The sequence below is a fragment of the Onychomys torridus genome, chromosome 1, assembly GCF_903995425.1.
Source record: "Onychomys torridus chromosome 1, mOncTor1.1, whole genome shotgun sequence".
Taxonomy (NCBI): domain Eukaryota; kingdom Metazoa; phylum Chordata; class Mammalia; order Rodentia; family Cricetidae; genus Onychomys; species Onychomys torridus.
The window spans coordinates 52,642,804-52,669,045 of NC_050443.1; the positions used below are offsets into that span (position 1 = coordinate 52,642,804).

General features: G+C 39.7%; 1 protein-coding gene across 3 annotated transcripts in view; it reads right to left on the minus strand.

The window, feature by feature from the left end:
- The window catches only part of Mctp2 (multiple C2 and transmembrane domain containing 2), a 240,556-nt gene that overhangs the window by 106,227 nt on the left and 108,087 nt on the right, over positions 1-26,242 (minus strand). For all 3 annotated transcript variants that reach the window (XM_036173220.1, XM_036173212.1, XM_036173231.1), the window contains 4 exons: positions 24,101-24,287; positions 21,696-21,789; positions 5,493-5,595; positions 3,811-3,913 (listed from right to left, as the gene is read on the minus strand). In XM_036173220.1, coding sequence (XP_036029113.1) covers positions 3,811-3,913; positions 5,493-5,595; positions 21,696-21,789; positions 24,101-24,287 — 487 coding nt within the window. The remainder of the gene's footprint in view (positions 1-3,810; positions 3,914-5,492; positions 5,596-21,695; positions 21,790-24,100; positions 24,288-26,242) is intronic.

Sequence of the window (26,242 nt, forward strand, 5' to 3'; positions counted from 1 at the left end):
AATCTACATTCTATTAGAAAATAAATTAATTTGAAAAGGTCAGTTTGTTTAAGGTGGACCACCTGATGTCAAGAACACACAGGTCTGCCCTAGGATGTGGTCATTTTCCCAATCTATCAGTCAGAGAATTAAAATTAATCTCAATCAAATCAGTTGCATGGACAACAGCAGCAGAGGCTGCACCCAGTGCCAGGCCAGCGTCCCCAAGGCAACTAAGAGGATCACAGCCTTGGCCTGGCTGCTATGCAAGGCAGTGCCTGGTAAACTGGGGCTTCCTCTTGGTTGTGCCACATGCTATTTGTATTTAAAACAAATAAATAATGTGTCCTGCGAGCTTTATGTCAACCTGTTACAAGCTAGAGTCATTTGAGAAGAGGAATCTCAACTGAGAAAATGCTCCAACCAAATTCTAGATTGATGATTGATGATTGGAGTGGGAGGAGCCAGCTCACTGTAGACAGTACTGTCCCAGGGCTGGTGGTCCTGGATGCTACAAGAAAGCAGTAAGCCATGAGGAAGAAACCAGTAAGCTACACTTCTCTGATGGCTTCTAATCCAGTTCTACCTCTAGGTTTCTCCCTTGAGTTTCTGTCTCCATATTCCTTAGCAATGGACCAAAATGCACAACTGTAAGATGAAATAAACACCAATATCCTGTCCCCACCCCCAGTTGCTTTTGGCCTGGTGTTTCATAACAACAACAGAAACTAATTAATAAGCGATGTAAACCTGTAGTTTTCCATCCCTCACTGAAGAAAAATCAAATCCTTCACAGACCTTTGTGCTTGGCTGTCAGGGTTACCACGAGGCTTGCCCCTACCCTACCCCTGTGTCCTTTTCAGTTTCATAGGCCACTGTGCTCTGTTTCCTGCATTCTATTTACCCTGGCCTCCAAGCCATCTCTGGATGCTGACAGGCAAAATCCTGTGAGCAAACCTTTGAACATACATGATCCCCTGCCTGGAAATGTCCCCAATACTTTCTTTGCTTGCTCTGTCAGCTCCTTGAGTTCCCACTTGAGAGTCTCCCTCCCTGTGCACCCCTCACCTTGTAGTCCTGGATAGCTGATGTCTACTTCCCTATACTCTTGGTGCCCCAGTGGTGGATCTTTATCATGTAACACTGGATATTGATTTTATTTTAGTGATTGTTCTGTATCTTCGTCTCATGTAAAACATGATATAAGGTACAAGGTGTAGTTAGAGTTTTCCTGCCTGGCCCACAGTCAGGACAAATCTCTCTAACCCGCCAGGCCCATAGACACTCAGAACCAACCAAGTAAAACACAGAAACTTACATTGTTTACAAACTGTATGGCTGTGACAGGGTTCTTTTTATATACTTCTTTTATCTTAAATTAACCCATTTCTGGCTGGAGAAATGGCTCAGAGGTTAAGAGCACTGACTGCTCTTCCAGAGGTCCTGAGTTCAATTCCCAGCAACCACATGGTGGCTCACAACCATCTGTAATAAGATCTGGTGCCCTCTTCTGGTCATACATGCTGTATACATAATAAATAAATAAATGTTTTTAAAAAAAATTAACCCATTTCTATTAATCTATACTTTGCCACGTGGCTCGTGGCTTACCAGTACCTTATGTCTTTTCTGTCATGGCGGTGGCTGGCCACGTCTCTCTCCAGTCTTCTACCTCCCACAATTTTCCTCCTCCTTGTCCCACCTACCCTATCCTTCCTGCCTGTCTACTGGCCAATCAGCACTTTATTTATTTTAACCAATCAGAGCAACACATTTGACATACAGATCATCTCACAGCAATAAGGGAAGAGGGAGCTCCCTGTGGTCAGCATTAGAGCATTGTTAGCTAATATTGCCTGTCACACAGTGAAATTTCATCAGCATTTTTTAAACAAAGGAATGAACAATAGGCCATGGGACAGCTTGTTCCAGTGCTACAAAATTCAACTGTGGAGTTTGGCTTGTGTTTAAAGTAGGATTGAATAAGGCATGTCTTTGCCATGATTTTCTAGGAGGGAGGGATATTTTGAGAAAAGAATCCACTAGTTTAGTCCAGTTGTTATCTCCATAAGGGAGTCCATCACTCTTCAATATCTTTGCCAATGTCTAGGGACATCTTTAGTTTTTACAACAGCAGAGGAAAACAGTGCTACTATCACAGAGAGAAGCCAGGAACCTGCTGGGTACTCCAAAATGCACACAAAAGTTTCATCTAACATACAAATGTTCTAACTTCAAATATCAACAGCCTTAGGATTGGGTAGTCCTGATGCAGCTGGACATCCTGTCTTAGATCTGCTGAGCAGGGAGGGAAGGAGAGACAAAGACAAAGAGGGATTAAGGGACTGGAGTAAGTAAGCAAAGCCAGTAGCTGATACCACAGAAAAATAAGCAAACACAAAAGTTTGAAAGTTTTATGAACAAAGAAAAAAGATCAAGGGTTTCTAAACTATCAAATTGTACTCACATGTCAATGAATAAAATACACTGAAGATTAATCTATTAAAAAGTATAAAGGAGAGGAAGGGAGGAAGAGGGAGAAAGAGAGGAGAGAGAGGGAGAGGGAAGGAGAGAAAGGAAAGAGGGAGAGAAAAAGCACTCTGGTCATATGTATATACAGAATTGTAAAGGATAGAAGTTTTGGTTTTGTTTCATCTCTCTTTAGACTTCTTTTAAAGTGTGTCCCATATTCCTGCTCCATGTATTCTTTCAGGAATATCTGACAAAGCTATAATGAAAAGGGGGGGAATCCCAAACTGCCATCTCCTCTCTAGGAGCACTGCCGCCTGCCACGGAGAGCTCAGAGCATTTGGCAGGGGCCGGCTGCAGCAGCCAGCAGCTGCTACATGCATTTTCTTGGAGGAGCATCAGGGATATGAGAACTTGGGGAGAAATTAACCAAGTGATCAAAAGCAGATGAAAAGATATTAAGAGGTACAGTGTTTCCCTCCCTGTAAACATTATAGGAGCAAGATGAAGCTTGTGGTTAGAACACAGAGTGAACAGCTCACAAAAATGTACAAACAGCTTTGGGGGGAAAAAGTGTGAGGGAAGAAATCAACTCTCATATTTTGGTGAACCTATAACGACTGTACAACCAATTTTATGAATGGATGGAAAACTGAAATGCTTGCCTCTAACAGTTTCATTTGATACATATTAATGTCCCATCAAAAGGAAAAAAAGGTGGATATTAAATGATAAATAAATAAAAGGGCAATTGATCGGCTACCTTTCCCCCTTCACTCTTGTAAAGGCATTATGGGATGCTTTCTCTACTGCATCTTGTAAGTTTTATTTTATTATTATTATTCTGTTTTTCTTCTTTGTTGATCTTAACTAGATGATTGAAACCCTCTTGATTTTCCAAGGCATATCTTTACTTTCTTCCACAAAATATTTTAAGTCTGAAAGCAGACATAACAGACAGAACTTTGGGGAAAGGTCTTCAAGAGACCTGAGAAGAAACGCACAGTCACCACAAATAACCTTTAATGAAATAGACAGGGAGGAAGTAAAAAGAAATTAGTGCATAGTCCTCATTAGTCTGTGGAAAATCTGATCAGAGAGTGGGGTCCCTTGAAACCAGACAGGAGTGCCATCCTGAGATGGGATGAGGGCCGAGAGTGGGACTGAAAAATTGGCCAAAATGTCTGGTTGATTAAGTAAATATTAGGCTGACACAGGACAGGCTCTGTCTCTTTATATCTAAAATATAAAGAATTGATACTGCTTTCCGTTGTAGCTCCAAGACTGACAAAGATAAAAATTCCTCTAGACCATAGAAACTCTGACTTACAAATTGCTGATTAATCAAGAGGACTGACTTACAGACAGCAAGGGGATGGCGACTTTTCCAAGAAAATCTGGGGCTTTATCTCCATCCTCATCAAACACTGTCACTTCCAAAACGTCATGGATATCTTTGATAGGGCTGAAAGAGGAAATATCGGGTATTATACACAAAAACACACGAGTGACACCCGCTCCATGAAGATCTGAAAACATTTGCACTAATTAAGTCTGTGTGTCCTCAGAGTATAAAACTACCATTTAATTAAACTCCAAAAATTAAATCAAACTGACTGTATTCCCAAACCTTCCATCATGGAAGATTCAGATGTGCACATGATGGGAGAAGTCAACTTTCTTCCTGTGGCATTTTCCACACATGTGTGCACTCAAGGGTGATACTATTAAAGAAACAGAATAGAAAAAAAATGAAAAAGAGAGAAAAAAAAACAGAGAATAAAGGAAGGGGATTGCAAAGTCGCTCTGCAATGGGAAAAGCAAAAATTACATGTGAAGTCAATGAAGAGAAAATGTGAGGAGAGATTGATCAAGGGTTCAAAGCACTCTCTGCTCTTGTAGAGGACCCAGGTTCAGTTCCCAGCACCTACTCCATAGCTCACTTCTGCCTATAACCATAGTTCCAAAGGGACTCCACACCCTTTTCTAGCCTCTGTAGTCTTCTAAATGCATATGTGGTGCACATAAGCTTATACCTACATGTATACATAAAAATAAGCAAATAAATATTTTTAAATATTTATTTTAAAAATGGGGTAAAATTCATTATTTGATGAGGTATACAGAAAACCTTTCCTAGTTGAAACATAAAGTACCAAAAACCCCACGTGCAGTTTTAGAAGCACCTTTTCTTTATGTTGAACACAAACCAGGCACCACTGACAATCAAAACCAGAACATGGCTATTGTCAAAGCCCTGTATCTGGTAGTTGGCTGATGTGTCTCCAGGTAATTTGCTTCTGCTAGACCGCTGAGGGACTTGCTATGCATACTGTCAATTGCACAGGAGGTGAATCTGACTCTTTCTACTCTTAAGCACAGACTAAGCATCAGTTTGGAATGGATGAGGCATCACCTGGTCACCCAAGTCCAAGAGTGACTTCTCTTAACAGGCAGGCACCTTGAAATATAAGGCAAACTAGGAAACGATATAGACACAGCTTCCTAAATGCCCAAGTTTGATGACACACGTGGAGCATGCAAAGGAGCCAGCCACTCTGATAGAAGGGAATATCAGGAGCCATTGGGAGTCTTTAAGGATCCATAGATAATCTGCATTTTCCAAAAGATTCTGACAGAATACAAATCTTTATGCATTTAAAATAGTATCATAACATTTAAGTGCTTAGAATTTAAGACAGGACTCCATTTGTAACTTTTCTTAACCCAGAAATAGATTAGTCTGGACATCTAGGAGCTTCCATCTATCCACAGATTAATTTAGTCACTAAAAGATCTACTTTATAAATGTCTCTGAACAGTCCCTTACAGTTCCAAATGGTCTCTTCTATTATTAAGCCATACTATAAAATGAAAGGATAAAAGGTTTTTGGAAGAGAAAAAAACAATAAAATTCGCTCTTTGCACATAAAACTGGGTGGAAAAGTTCCCCTCAGGAGCCCCCAGCCTTCCCCATACACACGAGAGGTAATTGCTGTCTGAGTAAAAGCTGCTCCTTGGATCCCAGAGCATGACATACTTACAATGTAAAAACTTTGTTCCACTCAGGATTGAGGTTTTTGTAAACGGTGTGTGTCTGAAGTCGGTCATTGCCCAACTCCAGCAAGCAGAAAGGATCACTCTTCCCTGGAAAGAGAACACAGACAACCATCAAAGACCAATGAATCTCCAAAGGGGCACTGCAAATTGAGCAAAACCTGTGTGCTTTCACAATAAAATTGTGCAACGAGAGAAGAGGAGAAGGGAGGGAAGCTGCTCTCTGGGCAGGCTTTCTGGGTCCACTTGGGGAACTGAGTGAGTGAGGAAAGCCCACTGGTGTGCAGTCTTTAACTTATCCAGGGATCCAGACTGAGAAGCACCCGGATTCTCACTCTGAAAGTCAATAACCACAGCTCTCCCAGGAGGGTGCACCAGGTCTCCCTGAGAAAGGGTCCTCAAGTCCTTGTGTGTCTTTAAAACGAACTCAATGGCAAAATAAAATAAAAACTCAATTAAAAATGGGCAAAAGACCTTAAAAGACATACAAACCACCAAATGTGAAGAAATATTCAACATTACTCATCTTCAGGAAAATGCTAGTCAATGCCGTGATGATACATTGCCTCACCCACTTAGAATACCTGTTACCAAACAGGCAACAATAGGCTGTAGGCGTATTGAGTGAGAAAGCATTTAGCACATACAAGGCACTATGCTTAATTCCTAATACTTCACGAAAACAGAAACAAAGACAAAAGTAACAAACACCAGAAATATCTGAGGGAAAGGAAGTCTTATATGTTAGTGGGACAATCAGTTAGTAAAGCCATTATGGGCGAACAGGGTTCCTTTAAAAGCTACACATAGATCTATCATCTATGAAAATATATATCCAATGGAAATGGTTTCAGCCTCTGTTGTATTGTGTGCACCCCAGTACTCTTCATAACAGCAAAAAATGAAGACAACACATGTGTCCACCAGCTGACAAGCATAGGAAGAAAGTGTGGTACATATAGACAACAGAATAATATCCAGTCATAAAGAGGATTAAACAATTGAGAGGATTAAATCATGTCATTTGCAGCAACACAGATAAGGCTGTAGGATCAAACATTATGTAATTCAATCACAGTAAACTGAACACTGTGAGGTTTCATTTACACACAGTATAGATAGAATCAAGAAGTAGAGTTGGGGCTGAAGAGCTGGTTCATCAGTTAAGATCATTAGCTACTCTTGCAAAAGACTGGTTCAATTCCCAGCACCCACATGGCAGGATACAACCATCTCCAGTTTCAGGACATTTGATCCCATCTTTGGCCTCCACAGGAACCAGACAACTGGATGGTGCAAAGACATGCATGCAGGAAAACACTGATACATGCAAGAAATAAAAATGAGTCTCAAAGAATAAGGAAGAAGTGTACTGAAAGAGTGGTTACACGAGGCTAGAGAAGGAAGAGGGAGGGGTGATTGGAGAAAGATTTGTGCACAAGTACAAGGTTGAGGTTGGACTGGATGGGTGATTGGAATGCAATGTTGGTGTTCTCTTATATAGTACAGTGACTTCCATTAACAAAATTGTATTGGATATTTTAAAAGAGCTAGAGGAAAGGATTTTGGATCTTCATATCCCAAAACATGCTAGATATATGAAATGATAGACATGGTATATATACTTGATTTAATTATGACACCATGGACATACCACACTCTATGACGCAGCTACCATATGTCAGTTAAAAGCTTACCACTACTACCTCCCTAAATTTTCTTTAGTCTATGTAGATAATTATTCTTCTATAATTGGAAACCAATGAAAACACTGACTTCCATGAGGCTGTGAGAAGACAGACAAGAAAGTGCAAAAAATGCCTTTTATGAACTGAACCTCTGCCCTAGTTGAGTAAGTAGACATGACCAAACCCATAATTGCAATTGCCCTTAGACTGATGCATCCATGGGCATAAATGGAAATGTCAGGGCCCTCAGTTTTGAACAATTGGAAGGACTTGTATCCACTCCACAGAAATACAATAAAATAATACCAGAGTCCTCTGAATTCCTGAAAAAGCCAGAAAACCAGGCTGAAAAAAAAATATGCTTTGTCAACCAAGAGTATACATGCAACAGACAACCTTCTCTTAGCAAAACCAGGATTGGCCTCTGCTTCACCAGGATTCTGGCCCCAAGAAACTATTCTTTTCCCTAAACCCTGACTGTGACAACTTCTGTGAACAGTTCTGTCTTTTAGGCTTTCGTGAATGAAAGTGGCTTTGACCTGTTCTCTAAGCATGTGATTCAAGGCAGTCCAAACACAAAAGGGGCAGGCAAAATGCCACCGACACAGAAACCCACCAACATCCAATTTTGCTGACTGGTAGTTGGGTTCCCCTGGCAAAGCCTTCTATAGAAGTGTAAGAGGAACCTGCTGGGGCGGGAAGACATGCTTCCCCTTCAGAACAGAGGAAGATATCGGCCCTGGCTGACATGCTCAGGTGCAGCAGCACACCCCCTCCCCAACCTGAGCTCCAACAGCTACTTAACCGTTTGTCAGACCATTAGTAGGTGTCAGCACCGCTCCTCTAGGGACAGCAGCATGACATGCCATCAGCACTGGCTCTGGGGAAAGCACCTGACACTTTTAATGAAGGCCCTGGGGTTGGAACACAGCAGGGCAGAGGCGCTACAGTCCTGCGGAGGCACAGGTGGGCTCGAGCTGTGCCCAGCTCTCCTGAGCAGCACTGTGCCTAGCTGTCCTAGCTAATGAGGAGCATGCTCCTCTTCAGAACCCAGGAACTTTAGTTATGTGTCTCCAAGGAGCCTACTGCACCAACTCTCTGAAGATAATTCAGTCAAAGCTCATTAAAATGCTGCATTTATTAATATTACAGCATAAACAGGCAGAGAGAAGAGGAAACAAAGACATGACTGTGCTTATAGAGTATTTTGTGGACCCTTTGCACATTAGTTTCTTTCTCTTACAAGGTTTCAGAGGGGAGGATTCTCTAAGATGTAAATGGTGAGTATTTTTATTGAGGACAATGCTTTCTCAAAAGATGGGCCATCCAAATGTTTTCCAACAACACCAAGAGAATTATGTCAGGACAACTGGAATGCAGACATCCTTGAGGACATTTTACTGCCCCCTACTTTGCTGTCAAGCTTCTAACTTATCTCCAGTATAAGCAGATGCACATCACCGTGCCATAGTCATGATGTTAGTGGCTCTGGTTCATGATCAAGTATCACTCAATAATTCTTATTCAGGGGTGCCAACTTAAAATTAATTTCTATTCCTTTAGCAGTAGGTAGGAATTTGGAATTTCAATAGTGACTATCTTAGTTAGGGTCGCTATTGCTGTTGAAACATCATGATCAAAAAGCAAGTTGGGGAGGAAAGAGTTTATTTGACTTACACTTCAGCCTTACTGTTCATCACTGAAGAAAGTCAGTACAGGAACTCAAACAGGGCAGGACTCCAGAGACAGGAGCTGATGAAGAGGCCATGGAGGGTTGTTGCTTACTGGCTTGCTCCACATGGCTTGCTCAGCCCACATTTTTATAGAACCCAGGACCTGCAACCCAGGAATGGCACCATCCCTCATGGGCTGGGCCCTCATTGATCACTAATTAAGAAAATGCCCAACAGCTGGATCTCATCGAGGTATTTCCTTAACTAAGGTTCCTTTCTCTCTGATGATTCTAGCTTGCATCAAGTTGATACACAAAAGCAGCCAGTACTGTATCAATCATTTGAAAGCAATTTCCTGAATATTTACTCTTCTCCTAGCACTATCTGGGACACAAAGCCAACCAAGCTTACACATGCAAGGACTCTCCTCAGAGGAAGAGACTTTGTAGTTAAAACAAAAAAGTGGGTCCTTACTGAGGAGTTGTGGACAAATTCATCAGGAAGGTGTTTGTGTACTTACGCATTAATTTGGTCTACCCTATGTGATGGTTAATGAGCATTAATCATATATGTAATTATGCCTGTGATAGCTTCACCTGTTTGAATAGAGACAACTCTGTCACCATTTCTACACCATCCCCATTGTAACAGGCATTAGTAAGACAGAGGTTAGTTAATGCATGTGGAAGAATATGTATGCACATTACATGCAGTTTATAAAGTCTACACATTTTATGCAAGGGTGTTGAACATCCTTAGATTCTAGGACTATGGCAGAAGTCATTTTTCATTTTAATTTTACTTCCATGTTCCACCCAAGTTCCAAACCATAGCAGCATCCTCTGACCTTGCCTCGACCCTCTGCAGAAGTCATGCTCCTCACAGCTGCCAGAATACATCTCTGTTAGTCGATATGGGATCACACCACTACTCTCTCCTCAGTTTTCCAATTTTCTTTGTCTGACTTTCAAGTGATCTAGTCCCACCTCAGACAGACTTATGCTTGCTCATCGGATGCCATTCGGGAGCAGGATTCACTGGCACTTGTGGCAATATTAAGTTACAATTGGCAAATCTTCTACATCCTCCCAAACTTTACTTCAACTGAAGTCCACATTCTTTGGCAGACAGTTGGAATGGACAGGCTGCCAAAGGCAGATTTATATAGTTTTTAATGTGTTTTTCAAAAGTCCTCGATTTGGGCTCAGCTGTCCAGGAGGATCTCATGAAAATTAAAAGCATTCAATCACTACCATGAAGCTTCTAGAAATTCCAATTATAGTCATCCCCCTGAAAATAGGGCATCCTTAAGAGAAAAAGTATTGCTATGGATACAGCTCCCAGAGACAGACAGTGAAAATAAACCACAAAATGGGCACGTGGGTTAAATTTCCCAGTGAACAATAACTACAGGCCTGCTCTTCCGATACAAGTGGATTTAAAAAGAAAGAAAGAAGCTAAACCCAACAAAGTGAAATTACAGAAATGATTCAAAATCCAGTATTACAACATATGACTGGCAGATTTATACTCTGTTCCATGAGGTTTCAATGTGATATTTTAGTCAACAGTTTTGTGTGTACGTGTGTGTAAAGGGTGTTTTCATATATAATAAAAAGTTGATGAACCCACAAATGTGTTTTATATAGATAAAATTACTATCCAGATTATCAAAATGTGAAATGCCAGTGTTAGACAGCTTAGCATGAGAACTTCCTTACTGTGAAACTTTTTTTTTCCATTTTTTTAGCAGATAACAGGAACAGAAATAACAAGAATAAAGCATCCTATGGTGATCACTGTATGTTTATAAAAGTGAATGAAAAGCCAAAAGTGAATAGAATGCTTAATAATTCCAGGATTATCCAAAATTAAGGCAGATTATAAACAATAGGTTAAGAATACAGAGTTTGACATTTTTCATAAATCAGCTACACATTAATAAAGTAAATGTAATAAACGGGAAAAAATCATCTACTGAATATAAAATATACACCAGGCATGTTCATTTAGGTTTTAATTTAACCCTAAAAGTACCCACGAGAATGGGAAGATTCACAGTGAACCCAAGGCCACTATGGGAGAACCAACTAATACCTGGCAATATGTGTGTGTGTGTGTGTGTGTGTGTGTGTGTGTGTGTGTGTGTAATAAAAATAAAATAAAATAATAATGAAAAGGGGGGTTTAAATGAAAAGAAATGACCATAAAAATCAAGGGCAAAAATACATGCATTGGTTGTCATCATCAGTAAATCTACCATTGATCTGTATAGGCTTACTCAGGCATGTGATTTAGACATGTGGGAAGGGCCTAAGGAACAGAGGCTGATAGCCAAGTAATGGCTATTCATCTCTACATTTACATGTGCCAAGAGCTCCTCCTAATGGCACAGCCAAGGAACCAGCATACTGAGTGCTGCTCCCTGATTCAGTAAGGTCTTCCCTGACATAAATGTCACACACCACCCCATACATCATGAATTTGGCAGTGGAGGAGGAGGGAAAAGGCACAAAAGAAAGACACAGATTCCACCTGCAGATCCCATGTTCCTAGGTGTCTGCCCACCTAGTGGAGACATTGTGTGGTAAATGTTTAAAGTCATCTCACTGCTATGATGCCAACTTTGCTTGGTTGAGGAAAACTTCAAAAATCTGTGGGGAAGGCAAACTATTCTCCCTGACAAGCAGCAGTGGCATGAAATTAAATGCACTTGTGCATCCTAGCTCTGCATCAGGTCCCGACACTGGTGATAATCTGCTTATTCATCAAATGAAGTTATGCTGATAACAACTTGCATTTCTTGCTCAAAAACATGTTTTCTTTGGCATTCCTCTGACAGATACCCTTGGAGAGCATTTAATTTGCCAGATACTCGGGAATCTTTTATAGCCCATGGCTGTCATTTGTGACAAAATGCATACAAAACTCTCAAGATTGAAATAAATTCATGGTGAGATGGTTGAAGGACAAGTAGATGCCAACAATGGGTGAAGATTGTAATTCCAGGTCTGCCTCCTCCATTGCCCCAGGTAAACTCCCGGCTTCTCCTGCAAACCATACAGCTCAGCAAGATGATAGGACTGTACTGCAGAAAGAAAGAAAGCACAGCCCAGCAACACCCACACTGCATTATTCAACTGTGCAACATTGCCCTGGACTGGTCTAGGTATAGAATGATCTCTCTGGCAAAGAAAGCCCACCCCCTCCTGGGTTCCTACCTCTTCTACCCAGTGCCATCCACAGGGTTGGGGTACTAGAATAAGGCACAGGTAAATATAAACATCTCATCTACTTGACTTTTTACAGAAGAGGAATAATAAAACTCATGAAAAGCATGCTTAATTAACAGGAAAGTAGATATATATGAGAGAGGAGTCAGGATAGGTGTTGATTCTCTACATGTGTTAGTCAAAGGCTGTCCATCAATGGTTCCTTACACTGACATAGAGAATTAACTACTCGGGATATACCACCTCACAATCATATGAAGACTCTCCTGAACAGTTATATCGTTGTGAGTTGAGCATACAAGACTGCTCCCTGTGCTCCATCACTGATCTTGCTCAATTGTAAAAGAAGTATTTTTAATGAACAATTCTGTCTAAAAATTCCTACAGTTCTCACATGCCTTTCTACTGATGCACCGCATACTCTTATCTTTGTATAGTCTATGAGACACATTTGCATTATTCTTTAACTTTATCCATGCATTTGATAAGCCCCTGGACAGATGAGAACATGCAGTACTAGTCTCTGTTGGGGCCTCCACTCTTGCTAAGGAACTGGGTGGTCTTCCCATGTTGTCAGCTTTGTCAGGAGGGGGGAGGAAAAGAAGCTTTCTGCCACTCTTTTAAGTCATTTGTTTGTGAGTTATTTATTTTTATCTAAAAAGATGAGTTTTAAGTAAAGTGAACAATATCTGTCTTATTAAGCATTATACACAGGTCTGTTTACCTTGAATCAAAGAAGAAAAAAAAAAAAAAAACACAGTCCATCATTTGTTTCAGGAATCAAGGCTGTGGCCTAGTTACTAAGGAAGTGATGACATCAGACTGCATAACCTATTGCTTTAAAGTACCTGGTGACCCTAGGCTCAAAGAATTTGTGATACAAGCTTACAAGTCTGTATGGTAATACCGACTCTTCATTACAATAACTGGGATATCCAGAGCTGGTGTTAGCATAGACCTGGCAGGGGGAGCTCTCAGCAATTTTTAAGAGATGGGATCTAAGACAGACTGCTTCCTTGTTTTTAACAAGTGGTCTCACGTGTAGCCCAGGCTGGCTTCAAAGCTGTGACCTTCTTTTCTCATCTTCTAACTCTCTTAGGGATGAACATTTTTAACTGTTCTATCACATCTGGCATTCAGATCCATAAGTATTTAAGTCTTTTCTCTTTGATACAGGGTCTCCTATAATCCTTGCTTGCCTTGCACTATCTATCTAGTGAAGGATGGCATGAAGTTTCTTATCCTGCTGCCCTCACCTGCCCAGAGCAGGTATTACTGGCTTGCACTGCCACGGCTAGTGTATGAAGTGCTGGAGACTGAGCCCACGGCTTCTTGCAAATTAGACAAGCACTTTAGGACCTGAGCTAAATGTTGTGGGATATTTGTAGACAGTGTGAAAATATATTGCTTTGATTGGTATAATAAAAGCTGAACAGCCAATAGCTAGAAAGAGGTTAGGCAGGACTTCTGGGGACAGAAAGGACTCTGGGAAGAAGAAGGAAGGTAGAGTTGCCAGTCACACAGAAAGGAAACAGGAGGTGCAAGAAAAAAGAGAGGTAGTGCCACATGACAGAATATAAATTAATATAAATGGGCTAATTTAAGTTATGAGAGCTAGTTGAGACAAGCCTAGGTCAAAGGCCAAACTTTCATAGTAAATAATAAATCTTCATGTCATTATTTGGGGCTGGTAGCAGAAAAGAAAGTCTATCTATATGTGGCGCCCAATGTGGGGCATCTAATATGGAACCATAGGGCCCAAGAAAGCTAAGAAAAGTTCTGGAAAAGAAGCAGAACATGGCTTCCTGTCCTGCAGCCTCTCAGGTGGCCCAGTGCTCAGTGTACAGAGATACAGCTACTGGTGGCTATCTGCAGACTTGAGCTAGCTAGCACCATGCACAAAGCTGAGCTGCACAGTGGTTGACATGGTAGTTTAAGGTTTGTCTCATAGTTGTGTAGCTTGGTCTGTTTGTGGAGCCCCTAGCAGTGGGACCACGATCTGTCCCTGGTGCATGAGCTGGCTTTTGGGAACCTATTCCCTATGGTGGGGTGCCTTGCTCAGCTTTGATGCAGGTGGGAGGGGCTTGGTCCTGCCTCAACTTGATATGCCATGCTTTGTTGACTCCCATGGGAGGCCTTACCCTGTCTGAGGAGTAGATGAGCGGGTAGAAATGAGATGGGGGAGGAAACAGAAGGTAAGGAGGGAGGGAAAACTGTGGTTGTTATGTAAAATAAATTTTAAAAAAATTAATTAAAAAAAGATTTGTCACATGTGGTCAGAGAACATTGCAGGTACTTAGTGAAGCCAAGTTCAGACACAGAAAAACTTTTGAAATTTACATTATATTAAAAATTCACTTAGATGCTAAAGAAAGAAAAGAAATGGGTATAGACAATCATAGGAAAAACAAACAGTTTAAAGATAATAAGTGAAGTCTTTAAAGAAAGAATAAAGCAATATAAAAAGAATAAGTTATATAAAGATGGGAAATATACAGGGTGTCTGAATCCTGTATATGCTTTGTTGACTTTGAATTTTTAAATGCTAATATACAAAAAACAATAGCTGCTGAGAGACATTGGATTTTGGAAACTGCTAAATTAAATCGAACTATATATTTTAAGAATATCTTAACTTCAAAATGAAAGTCAGTTGCATTGGGGGAGAAGTTATGCCTTTGTTTCTACAGGAAACAAAAAGTTATGGCTCACTTCAAAATTAATAAAGATCAGATTTGATTCAGGGAGACCTGAAAATCTTGGCTATAGGCATGGAAAAAGAAAAAAAAAAAAAAAAACAAGAAAGGCTACAGGACAGGTGATATATATCTTGATCTCTTAACACTGGAACACCTCTGAGATTGTATAAAACATGATAATTCTTGATGGCTACAAAGTCTTCATGACTTATTATATGCCATCTTTTCATAGTGCATGGATAGAGGTTTGGCTATGCAGTCCATACAAACTTACAAAGTTCACAGATGCCTTTTACCTGTTCCAACATAGAACAAAACATCTTTAACTGACTTGTGCACACTGAACATTCCATACTTGTATTAATGCAGATATATATGTTACCTTTAAAAGTTTGTGTGTTTTCAGAAAAAAAAGGACCAGACACCAATGAAAACAAGTAGCCCAGGTGATCCAACCTCTCAGAATGCCTCTGTTTCAGTTCCTCAAAATTCTGCAGCCAGAACAACTTCAAAGGGGCTAGCTGACATAGTCCAGCCTCATAGATTAATCTAGCCAGGACTTCAGATAAGACCTACACTTTCCAATTATACAGAAACAACAACAAATGTCACAGCTAGTTTTTTCAGAACTTGACCATTATTCCTATTTTCTCAGAATTCTTTAAAGATGCCATCACCCCAGACAACAGGAAGCAGTCTAGAGAACACAAGGCCCACATTCCCAAGAGGTGAGGTGGGTGGTTTTGACTGTTCAATGGGTTATGGATGTCATTGTTTAAAGGGGTTGGTTACAAGTTATTAGTAATGTCAGGAAAAAAACTGAACAAAGGAGATTAGATTCAGGGATTTCTTTCTGAAGGGAAAATGGGAGGATGTAATATAGAAATGATGGGATAAAAAATAAAAAGGTAGATTGTTTAGTTTTTAACTAAAATCTACTCAAATATTTTAAGTTGGTGTGGGTTTTTTAATACAAATTTAAGGTTATTTTTGTTATACTGTGTGTGTGTGTGTGTGTGTGTGTGTGTGTGTGTGTGTGTGTTTCTACTCTCATTTAAGGTATTGTACCTATGCAGCTCATTTAAAAGCGTAATATAAAGTTTTAGTCCTTGAAAGTTATTTAGGATAATAAAGACAGGTTAATAGTCATCTATAACAATAAAACTTATAGTCATGTTAGTTATGTTTTCAAGGTTAAACAGAGGTATATTTTAAATAAATAGGTGGTCTTCAAACACTTCAAAGACCCACAGAATATGGCACTTAAACTGTTTTAATAACATAATGCATTTATTGACCGTGAGACACATCTGCTCCTGGCAGCACCAATTCACTTCAAAAAAGGATGATGGGCATTGAAGAATCTCCACATGGAGTTTGCTTTCAATGTAGTAAATCTAGCCATTTGAGCAAGAAACTGCCCTTGCTTCAACTACTGGCATTATGCTGTCCAAACTGGGCAAAAGAAGGCAACTGCCTAACTTCGCCAAGACAAATTAGGGCAGTCCTTCAGAATTCCTGCTTCACAGAAAATCTGTCAGATATTCAAGATCTGCAGGCTGAAGATGGATGCTCCAACATTGCAGAGGAACCTTGGGTGACTATCCAGACAGCCAGCAATCTCTGTTATTTCTATAATTTTGGAAGTTGTTTGCTCTGCACATCCTGTTTACTCAGGTAATATTATTTCCTTCTCAGGACTCTGATGGAGTTGAAGATGAGATAGTTACAGTTACCATTCTTCTTGTTACCAAATTCAATTAGAAAACTCACAACAGAGGTATAAAGTATGTAAGTTTGAGAGGCACAAAAACTTAAAATGATTATCTAAGAAAATATTTTAAGGTCTAAAGGATAATTTTTGGATGGTAACACAAGTTATGATAAAAAATGGTTTATGTTTAAAACTTTAAATTCATCAAGATAAGATAGATAATAGAGTATTTTCTCTGATATGCAAATACAAATGGACTGGACATTGTAAATGTAATTCTTAGCTATTAATTGTTCTTATTGTATAGTTTTACTATGTTAGAATTGAAACCTTTCCTTTTTATTTAGACAAAGAGGGAGAAATGTTGTGGGATATTTGTACACTGTGTGAAAATGTATTGCTGTGACTGGTGTAATAAAAGCTGAACAGCCAATAGCTAGAAAGAGGTTAGGCAGGACTTCCAGGGACAGAGAGGATTCTGGGAAGAAGAAGGAAGTTGGAGACTCTGACAGATGTAGACGAAACAGGAGGTGCAAGATAAAAAGAGAGGTAGTGCTATGTGACAGATGTATACTAATATAAATGAGTTAATTTAAGTTATAAGAGCTAATTGAAACAAGCCTAAGCCAAAGACCAAGCTTTCATGATTAACAATAAGTCTCTGTGTCATTATTTGAGGCTAGTAGTGAAAAGGAAAGTCTAGCTATAGCTACATCCCAAGCAGGCTTTGCTTATATACAATGAAATTTCAGTAACTTTAAAATATTTAAAAACAAGATACATGGAAATCTAAATATATTCATTGTGAATGATGTTAACCACTCTCTATATTAGTAATTTATTTTTAAAATGCATAAATAGGCCTAGCAAGATGACTGACTGGGTGGAAGAAGCTTGCTGCTCGAACCTGATGATCTGAGATTCATCCCCAGAATCCATATGGTTAAAGGAAAGAATTGACTCCTACAAATTGTGTACTAAACACTACATGGCAAGCATGTGCAGATGCTCCTCTCTCTTGTGAGCAAGTGTGAATGCACACAACCTAACATACACACAAACACACACACACTCACACACACTCATACACACAGATAATGAATAAAATTTAAAATTGCTTCAAGAATGTAGTAATCAAAACCTAAGTATATTTTAGAGCCTCTATATCCTTAGGTGATGCAAATATCTTAATATTGATAATATGCACACACTGTCATTGATACCATCTGTGACATCTGAAAGGGTATCCACTGATTTGCCTTTTCAAAAAAGAAAATGTTTTTTTTTGAGACATTCACTTCATTAGATATATTTTACCCCAAAAATCTAAAATGGTAGCATTTTTACTTTAATTTGTTATAACTGTATATCATTAATAACAAATTGAGTATTTTAATTTAATGCAGAGATGTGAGTGGCTCATACTTCCATTATTACTTAGAGAGAGAGGGATGACTTTCAATCAGCACTGCCTTTGGGTTTTGCCATGGATCCCTGTTCCTTCCATAGTACAGGGAAGCCTGCTCACAGCACTTAGGCACAAGGACCTCTGTGAACCACTGTCAGTATCCTTTCTTGCTTCTGCTTCATCCAGATTCTGAATCCCAGGAAAATCAGGTCTCCTGGCTACATGGCATTACTTTTAAAAGGTAAGCAATCGTTAAGATAGACAGATGGGCAGACCAACAGACAGATGTGAAAAGGATAAAAAGGTCACTTTTTCACCCTCTCTAAAATGACTATTTTTTTTAAAGAACACTGCTAGTCATACAGAATAACATATTTAATTTTTAAATAGCTTCTTAATTCTATGAGAATATCACATGATGTATTTTGATCATCCTCATCACCCCAACTCTACGCACAACCGCCCACTTGACCCATACTTTTCTCCCTACCCAACTTTGAATCGTCTTTTTCCCCCCATTGAGCCCATCCAGTTGCCCAGCTAGTACTAGTAGTGGGGATTGCTCTGGAGTGTGGTAAGCTTACCAGGGGTCATATCATTAAAAATACTCACACACGCTATCTCCCAACAGCTATCACATGCCAATAGCTTCTCAGCTAGTGGTTGGATTTTGCACAGGTAAATTTTTTCTTTTCTGAACAGCAGCAACAAAGTGAGACTGACTGGTTAATAATACAGTATAAAGAGTTACTTATTTCTCCAATGCTCCTAGTACTTTTGACAGTGACTGGATCTTCTGATATAAGATCAGGGGATGTTGTTGTTTTGTTGTCCTATTCTATATTATCAAGAGTGGTAACAATAATAATGATTACTATATTAGCAATAATACTTGAGTTCCCACTCTATGTCTTTATCGCTGACCTCTTTTAGGTATTGACTCTATTTCCTCACTGTAACTGGAATCCATTTCTTTCCCTGTAGAAAAGTTACACTATTCTGGGAATGGAGAGAGGTTCTATCATCTCAGATCTTGGGAGGTAGATGGCAGACTCTGCTACCAGCTTTTGAGTCTAGTTTCAAAATCAACACAATGTTACATTATAATTGTGGGTTAGGTCCCCTTCATCTCCTAAAAGTAGACTCCCAGGTAGGAAAACCCAGAAGCCAAAGAGCTACAAGAAACATAGACTACTAAATTTAATTCTGAAAGCTAAAATTCATATAGTCTAAAGACATATTTAGCTAATGATAAATCACTTTGCCTCAATTTGGAATAGTTATAATTTGTTTATTAATAATATGCAGAGAGAAAACACGGGAGTATTTAATCAAAACCCTCAACAATACTGCTCTCTTCATCACTGTGTTGTGATACCATCAGCATTCCAAAATGATCTACTGAGGACTTTGAAAATTTTTTTAAAAAGCAAAATAACATCTCCTTACTAATTAATATTTTATAAAAGGGTTTCACCTTGCATTCTGGCATTTACAAAGACTCCTGTTAGAGTTACATCCCCATTTGTTTAACTAGCCAAAGTGCTCTTTGGATAATGCTCAGTGGCCTGAAAGAGCTTTCATCCACAGTAATTCCAGGGGCCTCGTGGGCATCAGATGACAGGATGGGTAAATAAAGCAGGTTGCATATACTCTTTACATAGTTGACATCAATGTAAACAAGGCCTTACAAACAACAAAGCCACTGATGCACTGTCCTTAATTGCTGGGGATCAAAATTCTGCAACTGCAAAAAGAGGTTTTTAAAACCAATCTTCTCAAATGCATAAACGCATTCTTGAAGCTTAAGACTTTTCCTAAGACAAGCACAAGCCTGGGCTAAAGGAAAGTTCTACCTTAATATTTAGAAATAAAAATAATCCATATTGGAAAAATGAATTGATAACACACAGTGTGTTTCAGTGATGGCAAAACCATGACTGTCAAAGGCACATGTTAAACATTGGCAAAGGCACACATGAGTCTGATGACATATAACAATGCTGTGATGAAACCCCTCACACTGCATACTAATCTTAAATGATTCACAAATCAAACAACACGTGAAAGAGGCACAAATGTAACAGTGAGTGTTTTCTCAATCCATCAATGAAAGGAAAGAAGTTCTTATTTGATGAGACCATTCGCATATGCAGTTACATTAGTGAATACTACAAGTACTCATTTGAGGGTTGAGAAGATGGCTCGGTCAATAGTGTGTTGCTGTATAAGTGTGAGAACCAGAGTTTAGATCCTCAGAACCCATGTAAAACCTGGGGCGCAATCTCAGCATGAGGGCGTCAGAGACAAGGAATCCCTAGTGGAAGCTAGGTAGACATGCTAGCTGACATGGTGAGTTTGGAGACCAACAAGGGACCCTGCCTCAGTATATAAGGTGGACAGCAATTAAGAATGGTATGATATGTCAACCTTGGGACTAAACACACACACACACACACACACACACACACACACACACACACACACACACGGGGGGGGGGGGCATGCATATGTACCTATGCATAGACATATACTCATACTATACACAAGGTATTTCATCTGTAAGATTTAAAATGTCATATCAACAAATTGGTTTTTGACAAATGGGATAAAGGGATAGAAATTACTAATGATGTATTTTTTTAATCACCAAATAAAAACATTCTAAGCAAGTAAAGAGAAATAAAATAATTGCTGTTTCAAAGCAAAACAAACCAAAAAGACTTAAAATTGCTGTCTTTTAGTAAGTCATAAAAACACATCTTAAAATATATTCACTGTGACATTCCTTGGGTGGAGATAAATCATTTCATGTAGGTACACAGTAGTCCTTTCTTCTCATCATCTGTGGCAAGATGTAAATTTCTTAAAATTGAGTTCCTATTTTCAATAATTGTTGACAAAGGATGTGCTTAAACATTAAAATTCTTGCCAAGTTTAAGCTTCTTAAAACTTGGTCTTATGAATTTTCAGCTTATTAAAACTTAATGCAGAGTTTGAGAGACGACTCACAAGTTAAGAATACTTCCTGCTCTCCCAGAGGACCCAGCTTCGGGTCCCAGCACCCACATCAGGAAGATCGAACTGCCTGTAAATCCAGAAGATTAAACACTACCAGCCCCTCACTTGGCACTTGGTGTAATGTAGCAATGAGTGGGAAGGGACTGGTTGGACTTGGCAACGTCTGGAAGACTGTACATGTTGCAGGGCCCAGTGCAGCTCAAAGAAGGTCCATTCGGGCCTCCCTCTGAAAGTTCAAGCTCACAAGGCACCAGGAGAGTGTTCCTAAAGAGGAATAGGAAGTGGGAAGCAGTACCAGGGCCTTGACCTTGGTCACTAATACAGTGATGCTCAGACCAACTAGGAGCTGGCATTGCCTGCTGAAGAGTGAACTGCAGCATTCAGCAGTGAAGCAGGCGTGGGAAGCCGGCAAGAGCCATAGGAGGGACCGCAGCAAAGCAGGGCCGGCCCGAAGCATACTTTACAAGTCCAGAAACTGAAAGTGTAAGGCTGGCAATCCATTAGCATTTTGGAATCCCAAATGAATCACTACATGAATACATCTGAGTAACATTATTTGAAAAGAAATTATTTTGTGGAAAATGTGCGTTGTGAAAAAACAATGGCTCCCGTGTGGGCTTTGCCTCCTGTTACTTTATTCAAAGGAACCCAATAGTTACTTCTACTTATTAAGTGCCGTGTTTTGCCTGAAGCTCACTTTGAAGCAAGACAAATCGCGACAACTAAAGTGAATGAAAGGGCTTGTGTTCTGTACCTGAGAAATCAGCTGCCAAGAGGTCGGCCGCCTTCAGAACCTTCACCTGTAGAATGCCAACGTCCTTCACATCCTTCAGTGAGTTCTGCAAGGCCTGTGGAGACAAGGTGGTTAAACTCAAGTGAGAATGACTTACTAGTGAGTTCTTGTCTTGAAGTTCCCCCGGAAGTATATTCCAGATTTCTCTCCCCCTTGCTCATAAAATTCTGAGCAGAGTTGCAGAGCTGTCTTATGTCAGACCCCAGGGCCGTTAGGCATGTATCACAGTCGGATTAGAGGGAAATTGACTGAGAATTAATTAACTGCAGCCTCAAAATAAACAAATTAGAAGCACTCACAATCTGCTTTTAACATCGCCCCCTGGTGCTAGCATAGATAACCCACTGGGAAAATGTGTGGGTGGAATTACATTCATTCTCCCCTGCCTTTTCTCATTAATGCAACTTTTAAATCACCTTTAAAGGCTATATCAAGCTGGTCTTGTTATTATAAACTTTATGGATGCCATAGGACTAACCTTCATCCCATCATAAAAGCTTACTGCCACGGGAAAGAAATCAGAGATAGAAAGAGACTGTTTCCTGATCTATGATTCAACCTGTTCCATTCATTAAATGAAGAATTGGGCTCCGAGTACCACCCTGTAGTCATATTCTCTTTAGTCTTTAATTAACATGGCCCATAGATTGGATGCATTCACTACATTTACACATGATTCAGAAGCTGGCACAGCTGTATTTAGGTGTTTCTAAGTACACAGCGTCCTCAAAAACACGTGTATCAGAGACAAGCAGGTACCTGTCTCATGCCTACAGAAGTCTACTGAAAAAAAAAAAAAATGTAGCTTCAAAACCTCCAAAGTTGTTGGCATCCTTGTTAAATAACTAAAAGGGTGGGAGAAGCAGGCTCTAATGACTAGGAGACAACAGTAAAGCCTTGCTATTTGGGCATGTGGGAGTAAAGCAGCAAAAGTTTGATATTAAATATGTTTAGCCTAATGCAACATGCAGCAGCTCTAAGAACTTTTGAAAATTATTGTCTCTGTAAATGTTTACTCTAACCAAACCAATGAGTTAGTTTTTGGGCTACATGGAAGCTTTTGAAATGAATATTTCTATAATAAATAAAATAGAAATGCTGTTTACAGATCACTACTCTGGCAGGATGGTAGGCATGTGGACCTGTAATCTCAATGTTGAGACTGAGGCAGGAGGATTGGCATCTGAGGCAAGCCTAGGCTACATAGTAAGTTCTAGTAAGTTCTAGGCCAGCCTAAGCTATATAAAAAGACCATGTGATAATGAATTCTTTCTCTCTCTCTCTCTCCCATGCTGGCTCACTGAAGACACTCAGGGTGTCTATTTTCTTAGTAGCCTCAAATTCTAAAATGTTATTCAAAGCAGCCATTATGATGCCACAAACATTATTTTATAAATATAAAGCATGCTTCATAAATTTTGCAATCCACTTGAATTTCAGTCCACATAAACTTCACAATCCACTGTCCACTCGAGGAAAGTATACATTTTCACCTTCCATTTACTTAAATAAAGTCCTTGGAGAAGACATCAATGATGAACTCTGCCAGACGTCTTCAGAATATAACAAACTGGTATGTAGACTCTGACTTCATATGAGATGTAGGCCTAGAATTTTCCCTCCTGAAAATTGAGACTTATTCAATTCGATACACCCACACAATGAAGACTTCCTAAGGTGATGAGCTCTACCCTGAGAACAACGGGGCCAATGAATATTCATCTTGGTTCTGGTTTCCAGGCTTCAGCTTCCTTCCAAGGTTAGAAATAAATAACATGCTTTGATTTACCAAGAGAAGGAGACCAAACGATGGAAATGACGCCACCTGGATGGCCATAGTACAAGACACAAATGGACAGATAAATGCTGAGTATACCATTTCACACAGAGCGATAGAGATAGTCATACACTGATGTCACCATCAAGGTGGTACAGAATGAAGTCCTTCGCACTGACCTCATGCTTTATCCAGGCACAGCCTCTATCCTAAAAAAATCTCTATACATAAAACATGCTGAACATTTATAGTTACTTGGAAAGTTTCCTCTAATGAACTTCTTTATCTCTTCAAATATCCACTTGAACCCACAGTCAGTCTAAACTAGTATTCCTAGAGTATCCTGAAGCAACTCCCAAACAGCTTTTTGTTGTTTTGAAACAGGAAGGCAAAACCCAAGCCTCCTTTCACCACCTTGCTAAAGCATTGACCCCCAGCTCTGTTGTCTTGATATATGAGACATGGAATTAAACTTGCAACAAAGATCTCTGTACTTTTTTCAATGCAGAGACTCCATTGCAACCTCAAAGTGCAAGTTGGTGGGAGGAGCCAGGGAGGAAGGGGCCATGTGACAAGGCATTGGACTCACATATCGCTGGGAGATCTGCTTCCTTTCACTGGGATCCTCGAAGGGGCAGACACAGAGGTCAGAGATGGAGACTCCAGTACAGGGAGTCAGAGTGATCAACATGAGGAGAGCCCCCAGGCAGCTCTCCAGAGGCAGCTCCAAGCAGTTGTCTTGCTTCAGTGGGAGCGCTGAAATATCCACTTTACACCTAGAAACATTGCAGGAGACAGGAAAGCAGGGGTTAATCCAAGGCCATAGTCAACTCCTGGAGCCCCCGCTTCACACATATTTCCTCAGAACCAAACTTCACTCTGTCTGGACACAGGGTATTGATCGGGGAAGGTTGCCAGCAGAGCTCCTCAGGATTCTCTCTAGACCTAATGTGCTCTAAATTAAAGATTCACTTTCATTAAAGAAAATGAAAAGAAAAGGCAATAGCAGAGTATGACAAGGAAGGAAAAAAGATGCCAGGTCTTTGCCCAGTAAAGGCCACAAAGGACAGAGCAATCAAGAACAAGGGAGGTGAGTTTGGTGAGGTGGGAGTGAGCGTCAGGGATGAGCTTTCCCTGTAACTCCTTTACCCTAAATAAAGGATTACGAGTTTGCACACAGACAGAGAAAAGTCTGGACAACCACATGCAGAGGAAGAGTGAACGCAGACACCATTGTCTCCCCAATTGATTAGAACCAACTGGCAAATATTCATTACAGAAACATGTTGAGGTGGTTTCCTAATAGGCAGGCTTCCCGGGGTGAGTTTCTTGTGGACAAATGGAGCCTGAAGTATTGTTGAATGATCCCGGCTCTGCAGCATTGCCAGGAAGGGTACCCATCTGCTATAAATTGCAGGTTTTCTGCCTCTTAAGAGCCAATGTTGTAGAGCTGATCGAAACCTCAAACACATTTAAATACAGAAGCAAACCCTCCAAAGGGGGATACCTAGGAGCCAGGCTATTTGCTTCAATACTGAAAGCTCTGGCTTTGCCTGCACTGCACCATCTAAGTTTCAGGATGCAGGTGGGTGAAGAAGCCAGGAAAGCACTGGGGGGCAGGTGGAGGCAGGCGATAGAAGCGCTGAGATTTAATTATTTTATACAATTCTCAGAGACTCTGTACAATTATGAATGTGATGAATATTCAAGACTTTGGGAAAGAATAGAAACACTGCCTCCCGCAATGAATGCAAGCAGATTTTTATACTAACTTTTCAAGGGACTTTGGGTGTGAGCAGAAAACGAGGAGTCGGTGCCCTTACGGGAAGGAACACAACGGCAATTTTGAGCCATGCAGACACAAAGACAAAATTAATTGGAACAATTGGGGTCTCCCTCACAATTAAAAAGGGAAAAAGTAAATTACCAGTCCACTCCCATGTTTATTACAGGATCAAAATTCACATATTAACAAGTGACTCTAAAATTAAACATACATAGGTTTTTACTTGCTATTTATATAAAGTGACCCCAATTATAGGGAGGGGTATGGATTATTTTATATATTATAAATTGTTTATATTTATAATATATTATGTATTACATATAATATATAAATTAGAAATATGACATTTATATCATATTAATTTATATTATATATTATATACAATAAATTCTCAAATAGTTCTATTAGAGACAAATTATAGTACAAATATATGTAGTTTTCTGTGCTTTTAATCAAATAATGCTTTTATAGCAATAAGAAGCCTTTGTGAAATAAAATGTACTACTACCCTTGAAAAGAGGGGTCACTTAATAGTTCTATTTTATAAACAATCATTTAAGTGGGGAACCAAATGTGCTAAATAGAGAAATATCAAGTGTTATATATGCTATCTTCTAAAAATTACAAAGTTCCCACCTTATTTATATCACATGAGTATACATACTTAGGGTATTATTTTCTGTTGTTCAGGACATGTTAGTTTAGAAGAGGAACACACTTTCTCGACATTAATCAAATTGAAAACTCTTAGTCTATTTATTCATGAGGTTTGAAACTGCCATTGCTCTATTTGGGGCTTGGTTACCAATTACTAGTTATCTGCTAATATGTAAAATCCGCTGACGATTTGGGGGAATTCCTTCTTAGCTCATTGTAAGAGGCAATGCTTCTCTTCCTTATTAACAAAGCAAATTTAAACTCTTCCAGATGTAAGCAATATGTTTA